Here is a 19,365-nt window from a genome sequence, read left to right on the forward strand (position 1 = left end):
TCCAATGTCTGTCTCCATAATTCTAACTTAGCATTAACCCCAACTCTATCACCAGCCGCACATTGACAACCGGTGAGGTTCCTTGGCCACCGGTGAGGACACCCAGCTTAGACCTTGTAATGTTAGGTCAACTTGGTGAAGTTCACAAGTCGACCCTACCAAATGAGCTAGGACCCTGGTGGCTACATTAAGGTTAAATCTTTGGTTGAGAGAGAGAAATATGTTTCAAGGTCTCCAAGTTTCATATTCTCCGACGGTTTCGAGAGAAAATAATACCTTGACAGAGAAAAATATTGAAGAATGAATCCTGAGCTATTCTGTTGCCACCCTATAAATTGAGGAGTTTTTCTCCCCTCTAAATTTGCTTTTTGCTTATAACGTCAAACTGGCAGCAGAACAAGTAGTGAACTTGACAGTTGGGTGTTTTCGGCGTCAACTGTTTCAAATTCCATCGCTGGAGCCTCTTTTATTCCCTCTGCTGTGCTGACGAGTTGTGAGAGAGTGAGAGAGAGGATGGCGAGGGGAAGAAGGACACCACCACCGCCGTGCTCGGAGAAGTACGGGAAGCCTCTCTTCTCCGCCTCGTGGGTCCCCCTCCACGCCATAGATTTCAAAGAAGTGGAGAAGGAAGTAGGGAGCAAAGAGAGAGAAGAGGGTGGGATCCCCCCTACCGCCGTCGGTTACTTGGTGCTAAGTGGTGGTGGAGGGGATAGCAAAACCGGCGTCAAGAACTCCATCTTCATCTCCAAATTCGATTTTGCCACCAATTACCTCTCCCCACCGGTAAGCCTCTCCCCTTTCTCCCATTACTTTTTTCTTTTTTCCGTGTAATTCTTCATATTTTGAATCTCATTCCTGTTCCCATATTTGTCAATTTTTCTCTTGATGATAGAGTGGTGGTTTTGAGGAACACCCAAATCTAGAAGTTGGTTGATGATGGTTTTGAGGAACACCCAAAATCTAGAATTTGGGCTTTGTGTTAGTGGATCAATGACTAACCTTAATATAGATTTTATGTAAATACGTAATCGAATTGTGGGGCATTAGTTGAATGTATTAAATAAAAACGTGACTGAATTCACAGGCGGAATTTCAGATAAATTGCTTAGTGGGAATTATAATGCACTTTTGAGAGGAGGTTGCTGTGAAATGGGCGGGGATGTGAATGATGGGGAGCCGTGCAGGAATTTTTTTGATGGAAGTTGTGGAAGTCAAGTTCACCCAATCAAAAAGTTTTGTGCAAGAAAGGTATGCTTTTAGGAGACAGTAGAGGTGATCTGCCAGCTATTCTCAATCAGAGTGCTTGTGAAGACTTGGAAAAAAGGGGTTTCCAATTAAGCTAATTGCCTTGATGAATAACTAGCGTTTTTGATACAGCTTAAATAGTCGTGTCATGTGATGGTGCCTGGTGATAAATGAAAGACATCTGGTCTCATGAATATCACGAATTCCGGTAATAACAGAGGGATAAGGAGCTACCTGGATTTTATAGTTTCAGTACATCACCTTTCAGATGGTGTCATGATTTACTTGTGGTCCATTTTTCAGTAGTTAAAGTGGACTACCCCTTCAGAGGCTTCTGATTTTTGCCTGCTTCTGCAGATTTCCAGTGTCTTAGGTAGTTGTCATACGCCAGAGGGGAAGAAATGGCCTTTTGATGTTCAATGAAGGATTAAAGAAATCATTTTCTCTAATTCCCTTGTGGTTGGATGTTCATATTTTTAGCTTGGTTTCCCATACATAAAAGGCTGACTAACTGTGGAGGTCTTCTTTTCCTTGTGGTTGAATGTGACATTGATGTGATTTTTGAATGGAAAGCAAAGTCTCATTGAACAAAAGAACAACAAAAAATGTGTGACAAAAAGTCACCCTGAAGCTCAAATGACAAACAGATTCAAGTCCTTGTTCAGCCAACTCTCCTGTGACCTACTGAGTCCAGATTGTATCCCCGTATTTGTTCTGTGCACATAATGAAATGCCATACTGGTTTTTTTAACTAACCATCATTTTCCTCATTGTCAAAGGTTCTCTGACTCCTTTCCAACCAAGAGAACCACCATGCAAGGGTCAGCCACCACTTCCAAAAAATACAAGCATTTCATCCCATTCATTTTAATCTGTGGTGCCAACAATATCTTCATCAGGTTATCCACCCCCTTGATGTCTGAATCCCAGTCATTCCAGGCCAATTCTAGAAGTTTATCAAAAAAGAAACATTGCCAAAATAAGTGCACAGTGGGTCTTAAAAGGCAGCATCAACCAGCAGTTTTGAATTCATTCTTTTTTGGGTTGATCTGCATCAACATGCTGCCCAATGAAATCATCAGGAGAAAACTGTTGTCACTGACTAAGACCATTTCCCCAGTTAGTCTTCTTTGGAAATGGAGCTACCCTTTGCTCAAGAAGGGAAATGCAGCACGATCTATCACTAAAGCTACACAACCTATTTCTCTTGATACTAAGTAGGATCCTAAGGATTGCATGCATTTTCCAATTCATGAAAATCTGGTGCTCAGGGGAATTTTCTCAGTAAAATTTCAAATTCTGCCTCCAACGGAACAATCCACCACTCTTCTTCTCTTTCCCTGGCAATATTGGGTAGGGATGTCAACAAGTCAGATATATCCGATATCCAATCCAATTCTGAACCCCATTAATTGGATTTGGTTATGAAAACTTGATCTGATTAGTAATTGGATTTGGATTCGGTGTAAGGATTTCATGACCGAATCCAGTGGATATCCGATTCCGACGGATATCCTGATCTGATTACATGTATTTTTTTTGTTTTCTGTAGTAGCTTTCTCTCATTTGAATCTGAATTAGTATCCGAGTGCGGTTAGCCAATATCCGATTAGTCAGATTTGGTATTGGCTACATGACATCTGACCCCAATCTGAAGTCTGAACCGTTTACATCCATGATATTGATTACCAGAGAGAATCTCTTGGAATATTCATGATCAATAAAGTTTTTGTTTGACAAAAGAAAATAAAAGCTGTGATAATGTTTAATTAATGACTTAGTTTTTTAATCACTGAAAATTTCATCTCCTACACTGAGCTCTAATCTTTCTAGATAGTCCTTGTAACTTGCGTCAGCCATTTTGTTACTGCATGAATCAAGACTGACCACCCAATGCTCTTTAAGTTTGAGGATAGTTATTAGTTTTGTTTTAGCCTTTATTAGAAGGCATACAATCTCCCTAAGTTCTAGGCACAATTTCACCATGATACCCAAGGATTCTTCCTAATCTTGATGGGTTGTCACTTTGATGACTTTAATGCATTATTTTGCAAGATAAGGTTGTTGTAGTTGCTTCCAAGTTTATATCATTGTAAAAATATTGTTTTTCTTTTTCTTTCCTTTATTGTGTCATATGACACTCTGGTATCCTTTAAGTTTTGACATCCACTTGAAGGCTCGCTGATAAAGTATCTTATCCAATTACAATTGAAAGTTTCATTACTAATTTTTTGATTTACAAGTACTGGTAGTCATTCAAAGTATTTTCCATCAATTGCAATCTTGAATCTATTCTAAACAACAGGTGGATGAATTCTGCACTGAAGGTGACTTACCTTATAGAACAGCTGTTCATCCTGGTGGTGAAGGATTGATCTGTTCCTTCCCCAAAAGTTGCAGGTATTTTTTTGCTTTGAATAATGTTGGTTGACATAAAACATGCAGTTGATGAAGTGAAGTATAAATGACTTAATCTGCCGAATAAATTCTTTTAGGACTTCCTATAAACAATATTATCTTTGTATTTTTATTAAAGTTGTTGTTGGACTTTTATCAAAGGTTACAAGTATTAACATCTCACAGTCAAATGAAGCCTGTTTTGGAAAAAATTATGTTGCTGATGCTATCTTGCAAATCACATATATTGCAAGAACTCTTCTGCAAGTTTCAATCTGAATTTAACCCAGTGTTTGATGTGTTGAATTTATCTTGTTGTCGTTATCCTACAACAGAGATTTATATTGATCTGCTTAATTGAAAACAATGGAATTTGGATTTTATATTTAACTCTTTTCTCTTCTGAAGATAAGATTGTAGTTATACATTTTTGTTAGGTAAAGTGAGAATGCCCCAATTGCAATGATTGCTAATATTTGTGACACATATTTATATTTGATTGAGCAGCTTGAGATAAGAGAAATAATATCACTATTGGAAATAAAAACATATGAGTATATCAAGTAACAAATGGTTGCCTATTTTCCTTGTCGCTTCTCCATTTTTTAGTGAATTTTCACATGGTTGGGCTGTCATAACAAGAGAGTGATCTGCTTAAGTTTTTATTCTTTGTTTCTTCAATATGAATGCACTGGTACCTTAGGAAAAGTCTTTCAGATATCTAATGTTCTGTAGACAATTTGTGGTGCAGCAAAGACAAGTGGAGTTTTTGTATTTGTATCACGTCTTATTGGGAAAATTTAAAGCTATGTTATGAGGACATCCATTTTCATCTGTTTACTAGTGTTGCAAGACAGAACATAGGACACAGCATAGTACTCCCATGACATACAAGTGCTGGATTTTTCATTGTTATTCTGGATACTGTCACTACCTTTAGCTTATGTCAGAAGCTAAAATTGAAAACTGTATTTAACCATAATCATTTATTTGTTCTCATTTCATGAGACAGGTTTCAGTGATTACATTAGAATGTCAAATGTTTCCTGTGCTAATATGTAAATTGAGAATTGAGATTTAACTCGGATTTCTGAGTTATATAGCTCGTTTATATTCTATGATGCTTATTATAACACTAGAGTTATTAAAGCAATGGCAGAAGGATCATTTTATTCATTGTGAATTATATTGTCATCAGTGTTATTAAAAACGCGCCTCAAGGCGCAAAAAGCGCGCCTCGCCTCAAGGCGAGGGGCTTTGTGCCTTGAGGCTGTTAAAATATGTATATATATATATATATATACATATACTTATATATATATATACATTCGTATATATATAAGTATATATATACATATATGTATATATATACGGTTTCCTTTTTAGTGAAATACCCGATAGGGGTATTCTTGTAAAACCACAATGTATCTTTTCTTTTTTACTTTTTTCCTTTTTCTCTTTTTCTTTTTACTTTTTTTCTTTTTCATTTTTCCCTTTTTTGTAAGACCACAAGGGCCCCACACTTGTAGTCGTTGGGGCCCCAACGGTCAGATTTATGACCGTTGGGGCTCCCAACGACTACAAGGGAGCCCCTTGTGGTCCCTTCTTTGAGCCTCCCTCCTCTATAAATAGAGGAGGTATTCTCCTCTTGTAAGTATGGGGTTTTCACTCTTCTCTTCCTTTCTTCAATAAATCCAACTTATGACTTTAAGTCATTTTCTACTTTTAAGAGTTTTGTGTGTGCACTTTTAGTGTTTGTGTTCTTGGCTCTTAAGGTCACTCTTAAAGAGTGCTTTTTACTCCATTGGAGCTTCCGCCTCTTTTCATTACATGGTATCAGAGCTCGGTTGGTGATTGGGCTTCTCTTTATTATCTTGGAACGTGTGCCTCTCAACTTTTAAGAAGAAAGGAAGGATTTGGTGCCGATGGAACGTGATTCTAAGGTGGAGTTTTCTTTTAAGCTAAATGGGTCCAACTATCTCATGTGGGCCTCCGCGATGAAAAATCATCTATGAGGTAAGAAACTTTGGGGTTTTGTTATGAGAACTACTCCCGAACCCTCTCTTGTTCTAACTAAAATCGAAAATGAGATTGAAAAAGCTTTAGATGGCGATGAGCGCATCAAAGCTATCAATGACCATCAATCCAAAGTTGAGGATTGGGAAAGTAACCATGCCAAAATTTTGGCATGGTTTATGAACAATGTCGACCTTAAAAATTGTGCTAATATTGCCAAATTTAGAAGGGCCAATGAGGCATGGTTTTTCCTTAAGGGTATGTATACCCAGAAGGATCTTGCTCAACAATTTTTTTGTCAAGAAAAAATCCGTTCCACCAAACAAATGGATATGAGTGTCCGGGACTATTTTAGCTCTCTAACCCCTCTTTGGGATGAACTTGCTCTTCTTGAGCCTAAATGGGTGGCTTCGGAAGATATTGAATTAAGAAGGGAACAAATTGAAAAGGAACACTTCTTTCAATTTCTTCATGGTCTTCGCCCAAAATTTGAACAAGTTAGGGCATCTTTTCTCCATAGAAGCAAAGCCCTACCTATTGAAGATGCCCTCGCCGAAATATGCCAAGAGGAAACTCGACTTGGCTTAAGCATTAAGAATGATGAAGTTTTGGCCGTTACTAGGCCCGAATCAAATGTTAAAGTCTATAGACCTCCTCACTTTAACAAAAATAGTAATGGGCCTAGAAAGGGAATAATATGCCATTATTGTAATGAACCGGGACACATTAGACCGATTTGTCTCAAACTTAAAGGAAAAGTAGCCGCGGTTGGAGAAAATTCTCCAAAGAAGGAAGAAGAAAATGCCAAAGAGGGAGATATCAAAGAGACCCTTAATCATATCTCCGAAGTTCTCCAACATCTTCTCAAGACTTCTTCCTCAACATCCGGAGCCGCCATCGCCTATTCTTCATCACCTCCAGGTATGTGGATACTAGACTCCGGTGCTTCTTTTCATATGACATCTCATAAAAACTCTCTTTCAAATGTTTTTTCCGAACCCATATCCTCTTATGTTTCAACGGCCGATGAAACATCATTGAAAATTAAAAGTATTGGAACGCTTGATTTTAAAAATTCTCAAAATTTTTTCGTTCCTAAAGTAAGAATCGTTCCAAAAATTAATTTAAATCTTTTTTCCGTTTCTCAAATCACCGATCATGGATGTCAAGTCTCTTTCTCACCTAAAGATTGCACCGTGCAAGATCTCCAGTCAGGGAAGCTGATTGGGCAAGGCCATAGAAGGGGTGATCTCTATTTTATGGACTTTTTGACTCTTCCATCTAAATCATCTTGAAATCTTGTAAAAGATAAAAGTATTGGAATTTGGCATGAGAGACTTGGTCATCCAAATTTTGTAAAAATGTCTCTTTTTCCGTTTTTAAACAATACTTGTAAAGACAATCACATGACTTGTAAAGATTGCATTTTTGGGAAATCTAAAGCTACTCCATTTCCTCGAAGAAGTTACTTTACCACTCGGCCATTTGAACTTGTTCATTCCGATGTGTGGGGACCTTCCCCTATTTTGTCTAAAGGAGGATTTTCGTATTATGTGGTCTTTATTGATGACTTCACTCGATTCACGTGGATTTACTTCCTAAGTCGCAAATCCGAAGTTTTCTCCTTCTTTAAAGAATTCCATGCAATGGTTAAAAATCAAATTTTGGGAAATCTATCTATTCTTAGGTCCGATTCGGGAGGCGAATATATGTCCAATGATTTTCAAAGCTATTTTAAAGAAAATGGAATTTGCCATCAACGTTCTTGTCCCAACACTCCGCAACAAAATGGTCTTGCGGAAAGAAAGCATAGACACATAATAGAAACTACAAGAACGTTATTAATTTCAAAAAATATCCCAAAATCCTTTTGGGCCGAAGCGGTTCTAACCTCAACGTATCTTATCAATAGAACCCCTTCATCCTCTTTGAAAAATCTTTCTCCATTTGAAAAACTTTACAATATGTCTCCCGATTATAAAAGACTAAGGATTTTTAGATGTAAATGCTTTGTTCTAACTCACAAAAATGATAAACTTTTTCCTAGGGCTATTGAATGTATTTTCTTGGGATATGGCGAAAAACAAAAAGGTTATAGATGTTTTGACATACTAAAAAACAAACTTTATATCTCAAAAGATGTCACATTCCTAGAAGAAGAAAATGGTTTTTCGCACCAACCAAATGAAAATATTGATTATTCTTTTTTATTTGACTTATTGCCTCAAGAAAACATCATAGATGATCAATTTGATCCTAGTGAACTCCTTGGTGAAAATCATTTTGAACATCCAAATGATGATCAAAACTTAGAAGAAATTGTTTCAAGACAAATACAAGTCTACTCTAGAAGGAATGAAAGAAATCCTCCTTGTGCCCTTGAAAATTTTTCTCAAAGTGAGTCAATCGAAGAGACCTCTCAAAGAAAATCAAATCGGATTTCCAAAATACCCAATAGATTTGTTTCTTATGATTCTTTTTCTCCTAACTTTTGAGCATGCCTACTTGCTCTTCACTCCTTTCATGAACCATATCATTACAATGATGCTAAACAATTTGCTCATTGGAATGAAGCTATGGAACTAGAACTTAATGCTCTTAAAAGGGTGCAAACTTGGGAAATCATTGATCCTCCCAATGGCAAGAAACCCATTGGATGTAGATGGGTTTTTAAAGTAAAAACTAAGAGTGATGGTTCATTGGAAAGATATAAGGCTAGGTTGGTAGCCAAAGGATATGCTCAAGAGTATGGGGTAGATTATGATGAAACTTTTGCCCCAGTTGCTCGAATGACTAGTGTTCGAGCTCTTATTGCTATAGCCTCTGTTAAAAAATGACCAATCTTTCAACTTGATGTCAAAAATGCATTTTTGAATGGTAATTTAAATGAAGAAGTTTATATGGAACCGCCTCCAGGTATGAATTTAAATGGAAAAATTTTGAAATTAAAAAAGGCTTTATATGGACTTAAGCAAGCTCCTAAAGCTTGGTATGATAGGTTTAGTAATGTATTAATCAATTTAGGATTTTCTTCTTGCTATACTGACACTGGTCTTTTTGTTAAAAGGACAGGTGACTCCATTATTATGCTTCTACTGTATGTTGATGATATGATCATCACTGAGAATGACAAAAAGGGAGTAAATGATGTAAAGTCTATGTTAAAAGAAACTTTTGATATGTCTGACCTTGGATATTTGAGATATTTTTTAGGGATTGAAGTGGCTTATTCCCCGCGAGGATACATCCTATCTCAAATGAAATTAGCTGCAGAAATTTGTACCAAATCAGGAATATCTGATGAAAAGAAAGTTGAGACTCCCGAAGTTATTAATGCAAAACTGAGACTTGGAGATGGTGTTCTTCTTGATGATCCAACCCCCTACCGTCAATTAATCGGATCTCTCACCTATCTATCTATCACATGTCCAGATTAGCTCATGCGGTTCATGCAGCAAGTCAGTTTCAGCATGCACCTACTTCGGTTCATATGGCGATCGTAATGAGAATTGTGCGATATTATCAAAAATACTATATCCAAGGGACTCTTCTTATCCTCTTCCTCATCTCTTGACTTAACTGCTTTTACTGATGCTGACTGGGGAGGAAATTCCAATGATCGTATCTCAATAATGGGTCTTTGTATTTTTTTAAGTGAATCCCTCATTTCGTGGAGATGCAAGAAGCAACAGAAGGTTTCACTGTCATCCAATAAAGCTGAATATCGGGCCATGGCAATGACAACTATGGAAATCGTATGGCTCAGGAGTCTCCTTGGTGACATGGGCGTCCCCATTTCCACTCCCACCAAGCTCTGCTGTGATAACAAAAGTACAATATACATTGCCAGCAATCACACCTTTCATGAGCGAACCAAACATATTGAAATAGATTGCCATTATGTTCGAGACGAATATCTCAGAGGGACTATCTCATTACCATATGTTACTTCAGAGTATCAACTAGCTGACTTCTTCACCAAGGCGCTCCCAACTCCACGATTTATGTTTCTTCTTAGCAAACTTTCGGTCTTCTCTCCGTAAAGTTTGAGGGGGCGTGTTAAAATATGTATATATATATATATACACATATACTTATATATATATACATTCGTATATATATAAGTATATTTATACATATATGTATATATGTACGGTTTCCTTTTTAGTGAAATACCCGATAGGGGTATTCTTGTAAAACCACAATGTATCTTTTCTTTTTTACTTTTTTCCTTTTTCTCTTTTTCTTTTTACTTTTTTGTAAGACCACAAGGGCCCCACACTTGTAGTCGTTGGGGCCCCAACGGTCAGATTTATGACCGTTGGGGCTCCCAACGACTACAAGGGAGCCCCTTGTGGTCCCTTCTTTGAGCCTCCCTCCTCTATAAATAGAGGAGGTATTCTCCTCTTGTAAGTATGGGGTTTTCACTCTTCTCTTCCTTTCTTCAATAAATCCAACTTATGACTTTAAGTCATTTTCTACTTTTGAGAGTTTTGTGTGTGCACTTTTAGTGTTTGTGTTCTTGGCTCTTAAGGTCACTCTTAAAGAGTGCTTTTTACTCCATTGGAGCTTCCGCCTCTTTTCATTACAGAGGCGCAGGCATAAGGCGCAATACCCTTGAGGCGTGCGCCTCATAGGCCTTGAGGTGCACGCCTTGAGTCGAGGCGCGCCTCGGACTGAGGCGTACACGCCTCGATTTATTTGGTCAAATGAGGGTCAAAACCCTCATTCAACCAAAAAAATAGGGCTTAAACAAAGCCCTACCGACCCCTTTTATGTGTTTTTATTTTTTTCTCACCTCCTATCTCCCTCTGCCTCCCATCTCCCTCTCGTTTTCGTGCATGACAGCAGGACCACCATCGCCGGTGACCTCCTTCTCGCAACAACAACAACCCCAAATGTCGATTAAGGTAGGATCTCTGCATAGTCTTCTACCTCGTGTTCACACATAATGCATTTGCTGGCCACATGAATCTCTCTTTTTAAGGTTAAACTGGGTTGTCAAGAGAGACCAACCATGAAAACATGCGAGCTCTAGGGGAAGTCTCAGCACTTAATAAGGCATGTTTGGAAACCACCCAATGCCAGATCTTGTCTTCAGTGCGTCACACCCACCCCCAGTTTGCTAGCAGGGCTCTGTTGAAGACATCTAACCTGGTGATGCCTAGTCCACCTCTGTCTATTGGGGAGGTGACCAGTGCTCATTCAACTATCTGCCTTTCCTGGCTTCAGTAACACCATACCAAATGAAGGCCTGCATCAATTCAGAATTACAAATTCCAGTGACATGGGTATTATTGTATTTCTGAGCAATGTATATAGAAAGAGATCCGCAGCCACACCCAATATCCAGAATTGTCTGCTCATCTTTTACATCTGCTCTCTCACAATATGTCTCCAACATTGCTCTCTCAGCTTCCTCTAATGTGTCAGACTTATTTCTGAAGTAACAGCAGCTGCAAAATACAGTTCATAATATTTCAATTTGTTTAAACTGGGTCAGAAAGACCTGGTATAAGAAAGAACCAAGAGTAACACACTTCAACAAACAGTTCTCGTGCATTCTTATTTTTGGCATTCTTGGGTCCCAGCAAACAAAGTGTTCTATGTTGATTACGTAGGATTTCATTTTTCAACTTAGATTTATTTGATTGATTGCATGTTTTCGGTTTTGATGAATTTTTGTATTAAGGATATTGACAGAAATTTATTTATGTTAAGTTCCATGACATGATATAGATGTATTAAGCCTAATGACAGTTTTGAATTTCTGTATTAAGCACATTGACAGAAAGTGATCTATGTGTTAAGTTCCAGGGCAGTTTTGATTCTTTTTAGAAAAGAATAATTCGTTTGTTTTTTGTCCACAAGGATGCTTACTGATATTCTATGCTGCAGTTCATGTGCAGATGTACGATGTTTATCTTTTTTTTTAAATTTTTCTATTTTTTTTAATTCAAGAAAGCATGCAGTTGTAGAAAGTGAAACGATTTTTAATTTAATGAATGCCCATGTTTTATTTTTTAGATACTTACATAGATTAAGTTGTTGCATTAATGTTACTTTTACATGTTAATCTCATATTTTTTCAGTATTTATTTGAGAATTTTTATTTCCTGTTGGTTGTTACTTCATCAATACAGTTTTTTTTATTTATTTATAATTTTAGATATTTTTTTATATTTTTTTAAGTTAAAAAAAAAAACTTTGAGGCTTACGCTTTACGCCTCGCCTCAGATTTTGGTGGAGCGCCTCGCTACGCCTCAACGCTTTTCACAACACTGATTGTCATATAAATAAATAGATAATAAATTGGATTATATTGTCATACAAATAAATAGTCAATAAATTGGATCAGTATCATCATTCATCTTGCCTTATTCCTCCACCATGCATATATATATATATATAGTTTGAGTTTTTGTGCCGTATCACTTTCTAAAAGTTGCATGACATGCTGCCCATATCCACAGCAGACCACATCACCATCATGGTAACATGTCAAATTTGTTCAAATATGCTAATGTCCTGGTTATAGTTTCCTGTTTGCAAAAAGAGTTTGATGTTGAGATACTACTTTAGACACTTTCTTTTATAAAGACCTGTAAAATGTTGCTTTCATCATTTTAAAAGAATTTTTTAACATTGTGGTACATTCTCAGTGGCTCCATAACATGTGGCATTAGCATGTAAAAGCTGCATCAAGATTTCAACCTAGAACATGGACAGTTTTTTCTGTTTAAATGTTTTCTTAGTTTGTCAGATACTATCATATATTCATATCAGTTGCATGAATTCATGAGTAAAATGGTTAAAAAATCAAGTTTTTGGTTGTGATCATTAGGAATTAATACCTTGAACTGAGGGCTTATGCATGAACGTGTACTCGTGATTGTACTGGAAGGTATTTATAATTGTTTTGCATAATCTTGATTGATAGTTCTACTGAAAAGCTTCAACATGCAGTTTGTGCAATAAGTTTTTGAGAAGGAAATTAAGTTGAGAAAAAACAGCATAGGCAACAATCAGAAATATGGTTATGGATGCAGCATTTGAATATCCACATAGCATTATCCAATTTTAGTGGTTTGAATTTTGTGCTTGCTGCCTGTATTGTATAATCATTGATATTGTTATTGGTTGTTACATGTAGAGGTATCTTGAGTAGGGATGTAAACCTGAACCGAATCTGACCCGTTTACATCCCTAATCTTGAGTTTCTTTTCTGGTTTTTAGGGAAAACAAAAAGGCTTCAACTTCTAGAAGAAAATTAATTAATAGCCATTTTTTTATATCTCTGTTTTGCTTGAGCAACTGTATGATAGTTTCTGGCTTTCAGCATTTAGTGAATAGTTCAAGAACTTTTTCTTTATTGTGAAATTAGGTGGTTTGAGTGGGATACTTCAAAAAATGCAGAAACTCATAAATTGGCTTTGAGATCTTCTGAAAAAATTCTAAGCAAGTTGGAAGATGTTGGGCAGCAGATAACATTAGCCTTTAACCTTGAGGGATCCATGCTTGCTTCGGGTGGTGAGGTAATATTTTTTAATTGCATGGGTTATTTTAACTTTCTTGGGTGGTCACTGAGACTATACCTACTTATTGTAAACCGCCAAAAGTTTAATAACATCATGGTTGTCTGCTTAGTTGGCTAGGTAAAGCTATGCCATCACCTAGTCAACCTGTGCGGTTGCATATTTGTCGAGCTTATGTTGCGTCATCTATGCTCTACTAAGTGATGGAACATTGCTAAGTAGCCTAGGCAGTTGCCCAGGTTCATATTAAAAGAATAAGAATTAATTCTATGCTGAATTGTTTCGTTAATTTCCTGGTGGCATTTGCTATTAATAGAACCAGTGAGCAGCTCAATCCAGGCACCTAAGGACAGTGGGACTGCTCTAATCCCTGTTGACAAACCACTATGAGATGTAGTTTTTGTTTTTTTCCTTTTTTCTGTAAAACTGGGGAAAACCCGCCTCTCTCACAGAGTTAATTGATGTAAAATCCTGGGTTCTCTTTTCCCACCAGGGAATACACCCAGCTTCAGCCTTGCGGCATAGGACACATACCCATCAACTTGACAACGTTCACGAGTCACCTCTACCAGATGAACGGGGCCCTTGTGGCCAATGTTGTCAAAATCGTGTCAGCCATCGAATCGTTTGACCAATGATTCAGGTGAATCAGCTGATACCGATTCTCAACTGAATCTAAATGAATCGGCCAACTTTTAACCAGCAGGCAGCACGTCATAAAAATATTCAAAAACTATTTTTTAGGATTTTTTTATTTATTTGAAAAAACCTAAATCGCGTCAGTTGCGAATCGATTTTCTACCGATAAGAATGATACTAACAACATTGCTTGTGGGTATGAACTGTAGCTTTTAGTTGAACAAATGTTATGTGAATTATAGATCTCTTAAAGGATAAATCTTTCTATTTCATAAACTCCAAAAGCTGATCTATAATATTTTTTAGTAAAATAAAGCAAATTGTAAAATCATGATAAAATTATTTTTGAAAAGGTTAGGAAAAGCCTGATCATGCAAAATATGTTTAATCATTCATACATATTGAGCTTTTATATCTGTAATACCTGGATTATTTATATGATACACTCATGTTGATGGCTTCGGACAATGAATATTTAAAAAATGTAAATATTGTGGGGGTGCCTCATAGGAATTCTTTTTATATGTTTCAGATATTTAGGTTATGCTGTGGACAGTATTAATATTTGTATCCATTGGAAACTATTTTCAAAACTAGAATGAAACTGCTGGTACGGTGGTACCCTTAACGCAGAGGTCTCATTCATGGTAGAAGTTGTGAGGTTGCTACATTTTCCATGATAGATCGACTGGCGATGCTTGATTTGCCTATCCTGTACTAGCTGTTTTTATTTTTTCATGGGACCCCATACTATATTACCAATTTATCATGGTAACCGCATGCTATATGATCTTCCACTGATTTTTGAACTGAATTCGGTCAATTCACTTTGAAACATGGATTTGACTATGGTTTTTGAGAAGGGAAGTCATCTTGCTAGGAGATTGAAGGGTGTGGGTGATATTGAAGGAGAAAGTAGAGACTGCCAATGTTACACTAGCCAACCATTAATTTCTTGATCAAATCTTGTTGGTCTTTTGAATTGGCTAGGATGTGATGTATGGGTATATTTTCTTGCTTGAGGATTACTCTTGTGGAGCTAGATGTACTGGGAATTTCAGCAGAAACATACAGTTTGTCTTTTTTCCCCAATGCAACATTTCAGGTGTTACACAACATCTTTGGCTCTATGTATGCATCTGTGAAGACAGGGGCATGGGTCACGATGTGGATACACTGAATATGACATGCCTCAATACGACATTTCAGGTGTTACACATCTTTGGCTCTATGTGTGCATCTATGCACACCTGGAAGCGCTATAGGGCATGGGGAAGCGCACTTCCCCGAAGCACGAAACGTGGCACTTCCGAATCGTGCTGAGAAGCGCCAAAAAAAATTGGGAAGTGCGCTTCCCCTTCTTTTTTCATGTTTTTAGTATTTTTATTTTTATTTTTCTTTCTTTTTTTGCTTCCTCCTCACTTCCCCCTCGCTTCCTAGGTCGCTTCCGGTTCGCTTTCTAGGTCGCTTCCGAGACGATTCCTGGTTCGTTTTTAAGTCGTCCGACGCTTCTTGCTTCCTAAAATTTTGGAAGTGCCTCGCTTCCTGCTTTTGCTTCCTGAATCGCTTCCCGCTCCCGCTTCCCCGACTGACAACTCTGATGCAGACGGGGGCATGGGCTATGTGGACACACTGAATATGACATGAAATTTTTGTAGAACTACACACACATTATAGTTTGTTGTTGAGAGACATGTACATGTTCTTTTCTTCTTTTCTCATGCCTGATGGTGCTCCCTTGGATTCAATGCAGGATGGTCATTTGAGAGTTTTTAAGTGGCCAAGTATGGAAATGGTACTTGACCAGTCAGATGCACATGAATCTGTCAAAAATCTAAATTTCAGGTACATAAGAAAGAGCAATTTTCACAAGCCTGTGGTATAATCACTCTAAGCAGCAGATGAAAGTTATTATATTTGGGGCTGTAATTTATTTTTTATATTGGATGGCTCGGTTTGTATTGCTCTGTGCAGTTCTGATGGGAAGTTGCTCGTCTCCTTAGGGGATAATGGCCCTTGCAGGGTTTGGGACCTTGCTTCATCAACAGCTGTAGCCTCTTTATCAAGAGACAAGGTTAGTAGCACTTCTAGGAAGACCTAATCTGCTGGTAAATTTTAACTTGAGCTTATTGGTGTGTGTGATCTTCAGGGTGAAATTTTTGGCTTCTGCAAATTTTCTCGAACAAGTGAAAGTGAACTGCTGTATATGACCACAAAAAAAGGTGAACTACAAAGTTCTAGTTTTATTTTTTGTCTTTTTCCAAGTGACGAATATAATATCTATCCTTATCAATAATTTTTTTATGTATTTCTTGTTTTCTTCATTTAGGTGAACATGGATGCATTTTGACATGGGACACAGCATCTTGGAAGAGAATTACAGAGAAGCAGATTGTGCAAAACCCAATTTCTTCTTTTAATGTTTCACCTGATGGAAAGCTTCTTGCAATGTAAATGCTTCAAAGCTTATAGTTAAGACTAAGAGGATTCCATTTCTTATTTCTGTCATACTTGGGTCTAGGCGACATTATCACCTGTGACATGTAGAAATTCCAATAGAAGCCTATCAGAATGTTTATCATGTGTTCCGAGTACATATCTGAATTGTAATGAACATGATTTCTGCTAGTTTTAGTTGAAGATTACAGTTATCTATAGATGTTTCCATGTCCTCTATCTTGTAGTTGTTGAAACATATAAAATCCAGTTTACTGAAAAACTATGAAATGGAGAAATGGAAATGATGGGTGTAGATTATAGAACGGAGGCTTCTATGCATCAAACTAGGGCCACAATGTATATGATTCAGTCATCTTCCCATCATGAGTTGCTTTTCTGTATCTTCACTGGTCTAAATTAGGATCAATTGGAAACTTTCATTAAATAACAACGTTTATACTCTAGTTTGGGTCTCTCTCTCTATCTACAGTCTACACACACATATAGTATGAACTACTAATGGAGCTGTAGCCCTGCTCGAATGGGCAATCTGCATCTTTTATGGCTGGCTCAGCTATTCTTAAGGTTAATGTGTCAGGAATGTCTCTTTATGAAACTATTCTTTTGTGGCGTAATTTATTGCTGTATTGTAGTTGTATTTACTTGTTCATTGTTGCCGATGCATTAACTTTTGTTGACTACCCCTGTGGTCTATGTGCAGTGGAACAGCAGAAGGGGATATTCTGGTAGTTGATGCACTCTCACTGCGAGTCCAGAAAAAAGTCAAAGAGGCACACCTAGTGTTTGTTACAGCATTGGAATTTTCGCACGATTCCAGGTTTCATCTATCGTGTATTTTATGCATAAGGAAGTTTATACTTTTGTTACATTATCCATATTTTCTTGTCGTGGTTTATTTATGAATTCAGGGCATTGATCTCTGCATCTGGTGACTCAAGTGCAAGGGTAACAGTGATGGAGGACAAGAAACAAAGCAGTTCGTATTTCGCTATTTGGTTATTATGTGCCATTTCTAATATATTTCTTGTCTTTTGTTTCACTCGTGTTTTTACTAATTCTCTGCAGCTCTGAGCTTTCCGGGTATTGTTTTTGTCATTTTACTTGCCATACTGGTGTTTATCTTAAAGAAGAATCAAGTATTTTAGTTTCTGGGAGATGCCAAGGGAAGGGAACCGAAAATGAGATTAACGGTATGAAGAGCTATACTGTAAAATTGTCAGTCCTTTATTTGCCATGTAGAAATTGAAGATATGTTTAACAGTAAAGGTGTATATCCAAGATTATTTTCCCCCTCAATACTGCTATGCTATTTTCCATATTCATTCTCTGCAAAATACTACTATTCAGAATCATGTTGGTGATATGACAGATTAGCGTAGGTTTGTGGTCTGAGAATCCCCTTCTATGATATTTCTGTTACTCATTGCAGAGTTGGTAGTGCGAGAGATGGACTGGAGTCAGCCAGCACTCAGGATATGTTTCTACTACCAAAAGACTCAGATTCTTCACCATTTGCAAGTCTGACTGGGGTGGCTTGATGATATTAATGCATTACTGCTTCTTGTTAGTGATTTTTCTTTTTCTTGTATAACGGAAACTGATATTTGTGTGAAGAATGGCGTTGCTAGTTTTTGTTTCTTCTCTCATTTTCGTAATAATGGATGAATACTTCAGATTATTATCCTTGTCTTGCCATGCGCCTTAGTTGTACTGCCCTTTGTCTGGGCAATTTTGGTGCTATGTTCCAATTATTTGAGCGGCACATACCTCTGTTTTGACCATGTATTAACATTTTTTATGATTTTTAAATAACAACAATTGGTAGCATTAGTATGTGTATATGTTTCTGGAGGCTTAAGATGTTGGTATTGCCGCATAATTGGCTTAACTGGCAAGGGGGCTTGCTGGATTGTGCACCTCTGCTGCAGCCACAAGCAAGCAATCTTGGAGAAGGTGCTTACTTATGGTTCCATTTCTGATTAGACCTACAAAATTAGTTCTGTTTTGTTTCAGTTCAGGACTATGCCACACGGACACTCCATTTTTCCCTCTGTACCCGTGTCGACATGCGTGTCCCTGTGTTGGCACACGTCGACACCTGGACGCATCATTTTACCCTCCGTACATACAAGTTTGTATTCAATTTATAATTTATAATTATATTTTTAGTTTATAACTTTATATTTTCAGTATATAATATATATATTTTAGATATAATATATATAGATTATATTCAGTTTATTTTGAATTTATTTTATATTTATGTGATTTAATATATATAGCCATGTCTCCGTACCCACATTTTTTTGGAATTGCCGTACCCTCCATACCGGTACCCAAGTGACAGGTTCAGGACAGTTTGAGATTCAAGCAGAGACCGACTGAAAATTTCTAATTCATGTTTAATATGATGTGTTTCGCTTTTCAGTTGTACATTATTACATGCTCTACTACAGAAAAATTGGTTGGGCCTTCTTCCTCTGTTCAAGTTGGCATGAAACTTTGGGCAATCAACAGTTGAATTCTTTGCAATCTCAACACTACCACGAATACTGACTATCTAGGATCTTTAGATGTTAACATTCAAAGGCTGTTTTGCAGTAAAGATCTATGCAATATGTTGAAAGACTCAAATTATATTTTGTATAAGCATGCATGAAAACTTATCCTAGAGAATGTTGGTTCCTTTTGTGGTTCTGATGGAGTTACTTGGATGGCGCCCTTTGTGCATTTATTGCATGGATGAAAAACGAAGCATCAAAATCATGTTACTTGGAGCAAAATTGTGATGTACTGTTTAAAATAATGTCTTTTGCTAGGAAAACTAGAATCACACCTATTGAAATGCAATAAAGAATAGTAGAAGTGCCAATAGCAAAATAGGTCCAGCCAAGAATGGCTTTTTGTGAAAGTGATTGAAGCTTGAGCATTTAGGCATTGCTTTTCCTTCATGGGAAAATGTTTGTTCATGATACGTTGAATAAATTGCTATGAACACTGACTCCAGAGCATTGATAAAGTGTATCTTAATGTGTCAGAGAGAGAAAGACTATCGTTGTTATGGAACATGATA

The 19,365-nt window shown here is 37.2% G+C and overlaps 1 protein-coding gene across 1 annotated transcript; it reads left to right on the top strand.

Annotated features, from left to right (window-relative positions):
* Nucleotides 1–494: 494 nt before the first annotated feature.
* LOC149818540 (SEC12-like protein 2) lies at nucleotides 495–17,971 on the top strand. Its single transcript, XM_089985676.1, has 11 exons — nucleotides 495–783; nucleotides 3,551–3,645; nucleotides 13,043–13,193; nucleotides 15,586–15,677; nucleotides 15,807–15,906; nucleotides 15,982–16,054; nucleotides 16,162–16,282; nucleotides 16,993–17,109; nucleotides 17,201–17,268; nucleotides 17,358–17,482; nucleotides 17,722–17,971. The coding sequence occupies exons 1-10, from the start codon at nucleotides 514–516 to the stop codon at nucleotides 17,435–17,437; spliced, it is 1,167 nt and encodes a 388-aa protein (XP_089841802.1). The 5' UTR covers nucleotides 495–513; the 3' UTR covers nucleotides 17,438–17,482; nucleotides 17,722–17,971.
* The last annotated feature ends 1,394 nt before the right edge of the window (nucleotides 17,972–19,365 follow it).

Source organism: Nuphar pumila, chromosome 13 (assembly GCF_984573655.1).
Source record: "Nuphar pumila chromosome 13, dmNupPumi1.hap1.1, whole genome shotgun sequence".
Lineage (NCBI taxonomy): Eukaryota > Viridiplantae > Streptophyta > Magnoliopsida > Nymphaeales > Nymphaeaceae > Nuphar > Nuphar pumila.

Bases quoted from the DNA above. Each gene is read 5' to 3' on its own strand.
- LOC149818540 (XM_089985676.1), top strand. From the start codon at position 514: ATGGCGAGGGGAAGAAGGACACCACCACCGCCGTGCTCGGAGAAGTAC. The intron at 13,194-15,585 runs GTAATATTTTTT...GATTCAATGCAG, and splicing joins TGCTTGCTTCGGGTGGTGAG to GATGGTCATTTGAGAGTTTT. The intron at 15,678-15,806 runs GTACATAAGAAA...TGCTCTGTGCAG, and splicing joins GTCAAAAATCTAAATTTCAG to TTCTGATGGGAAGTTGCTCG.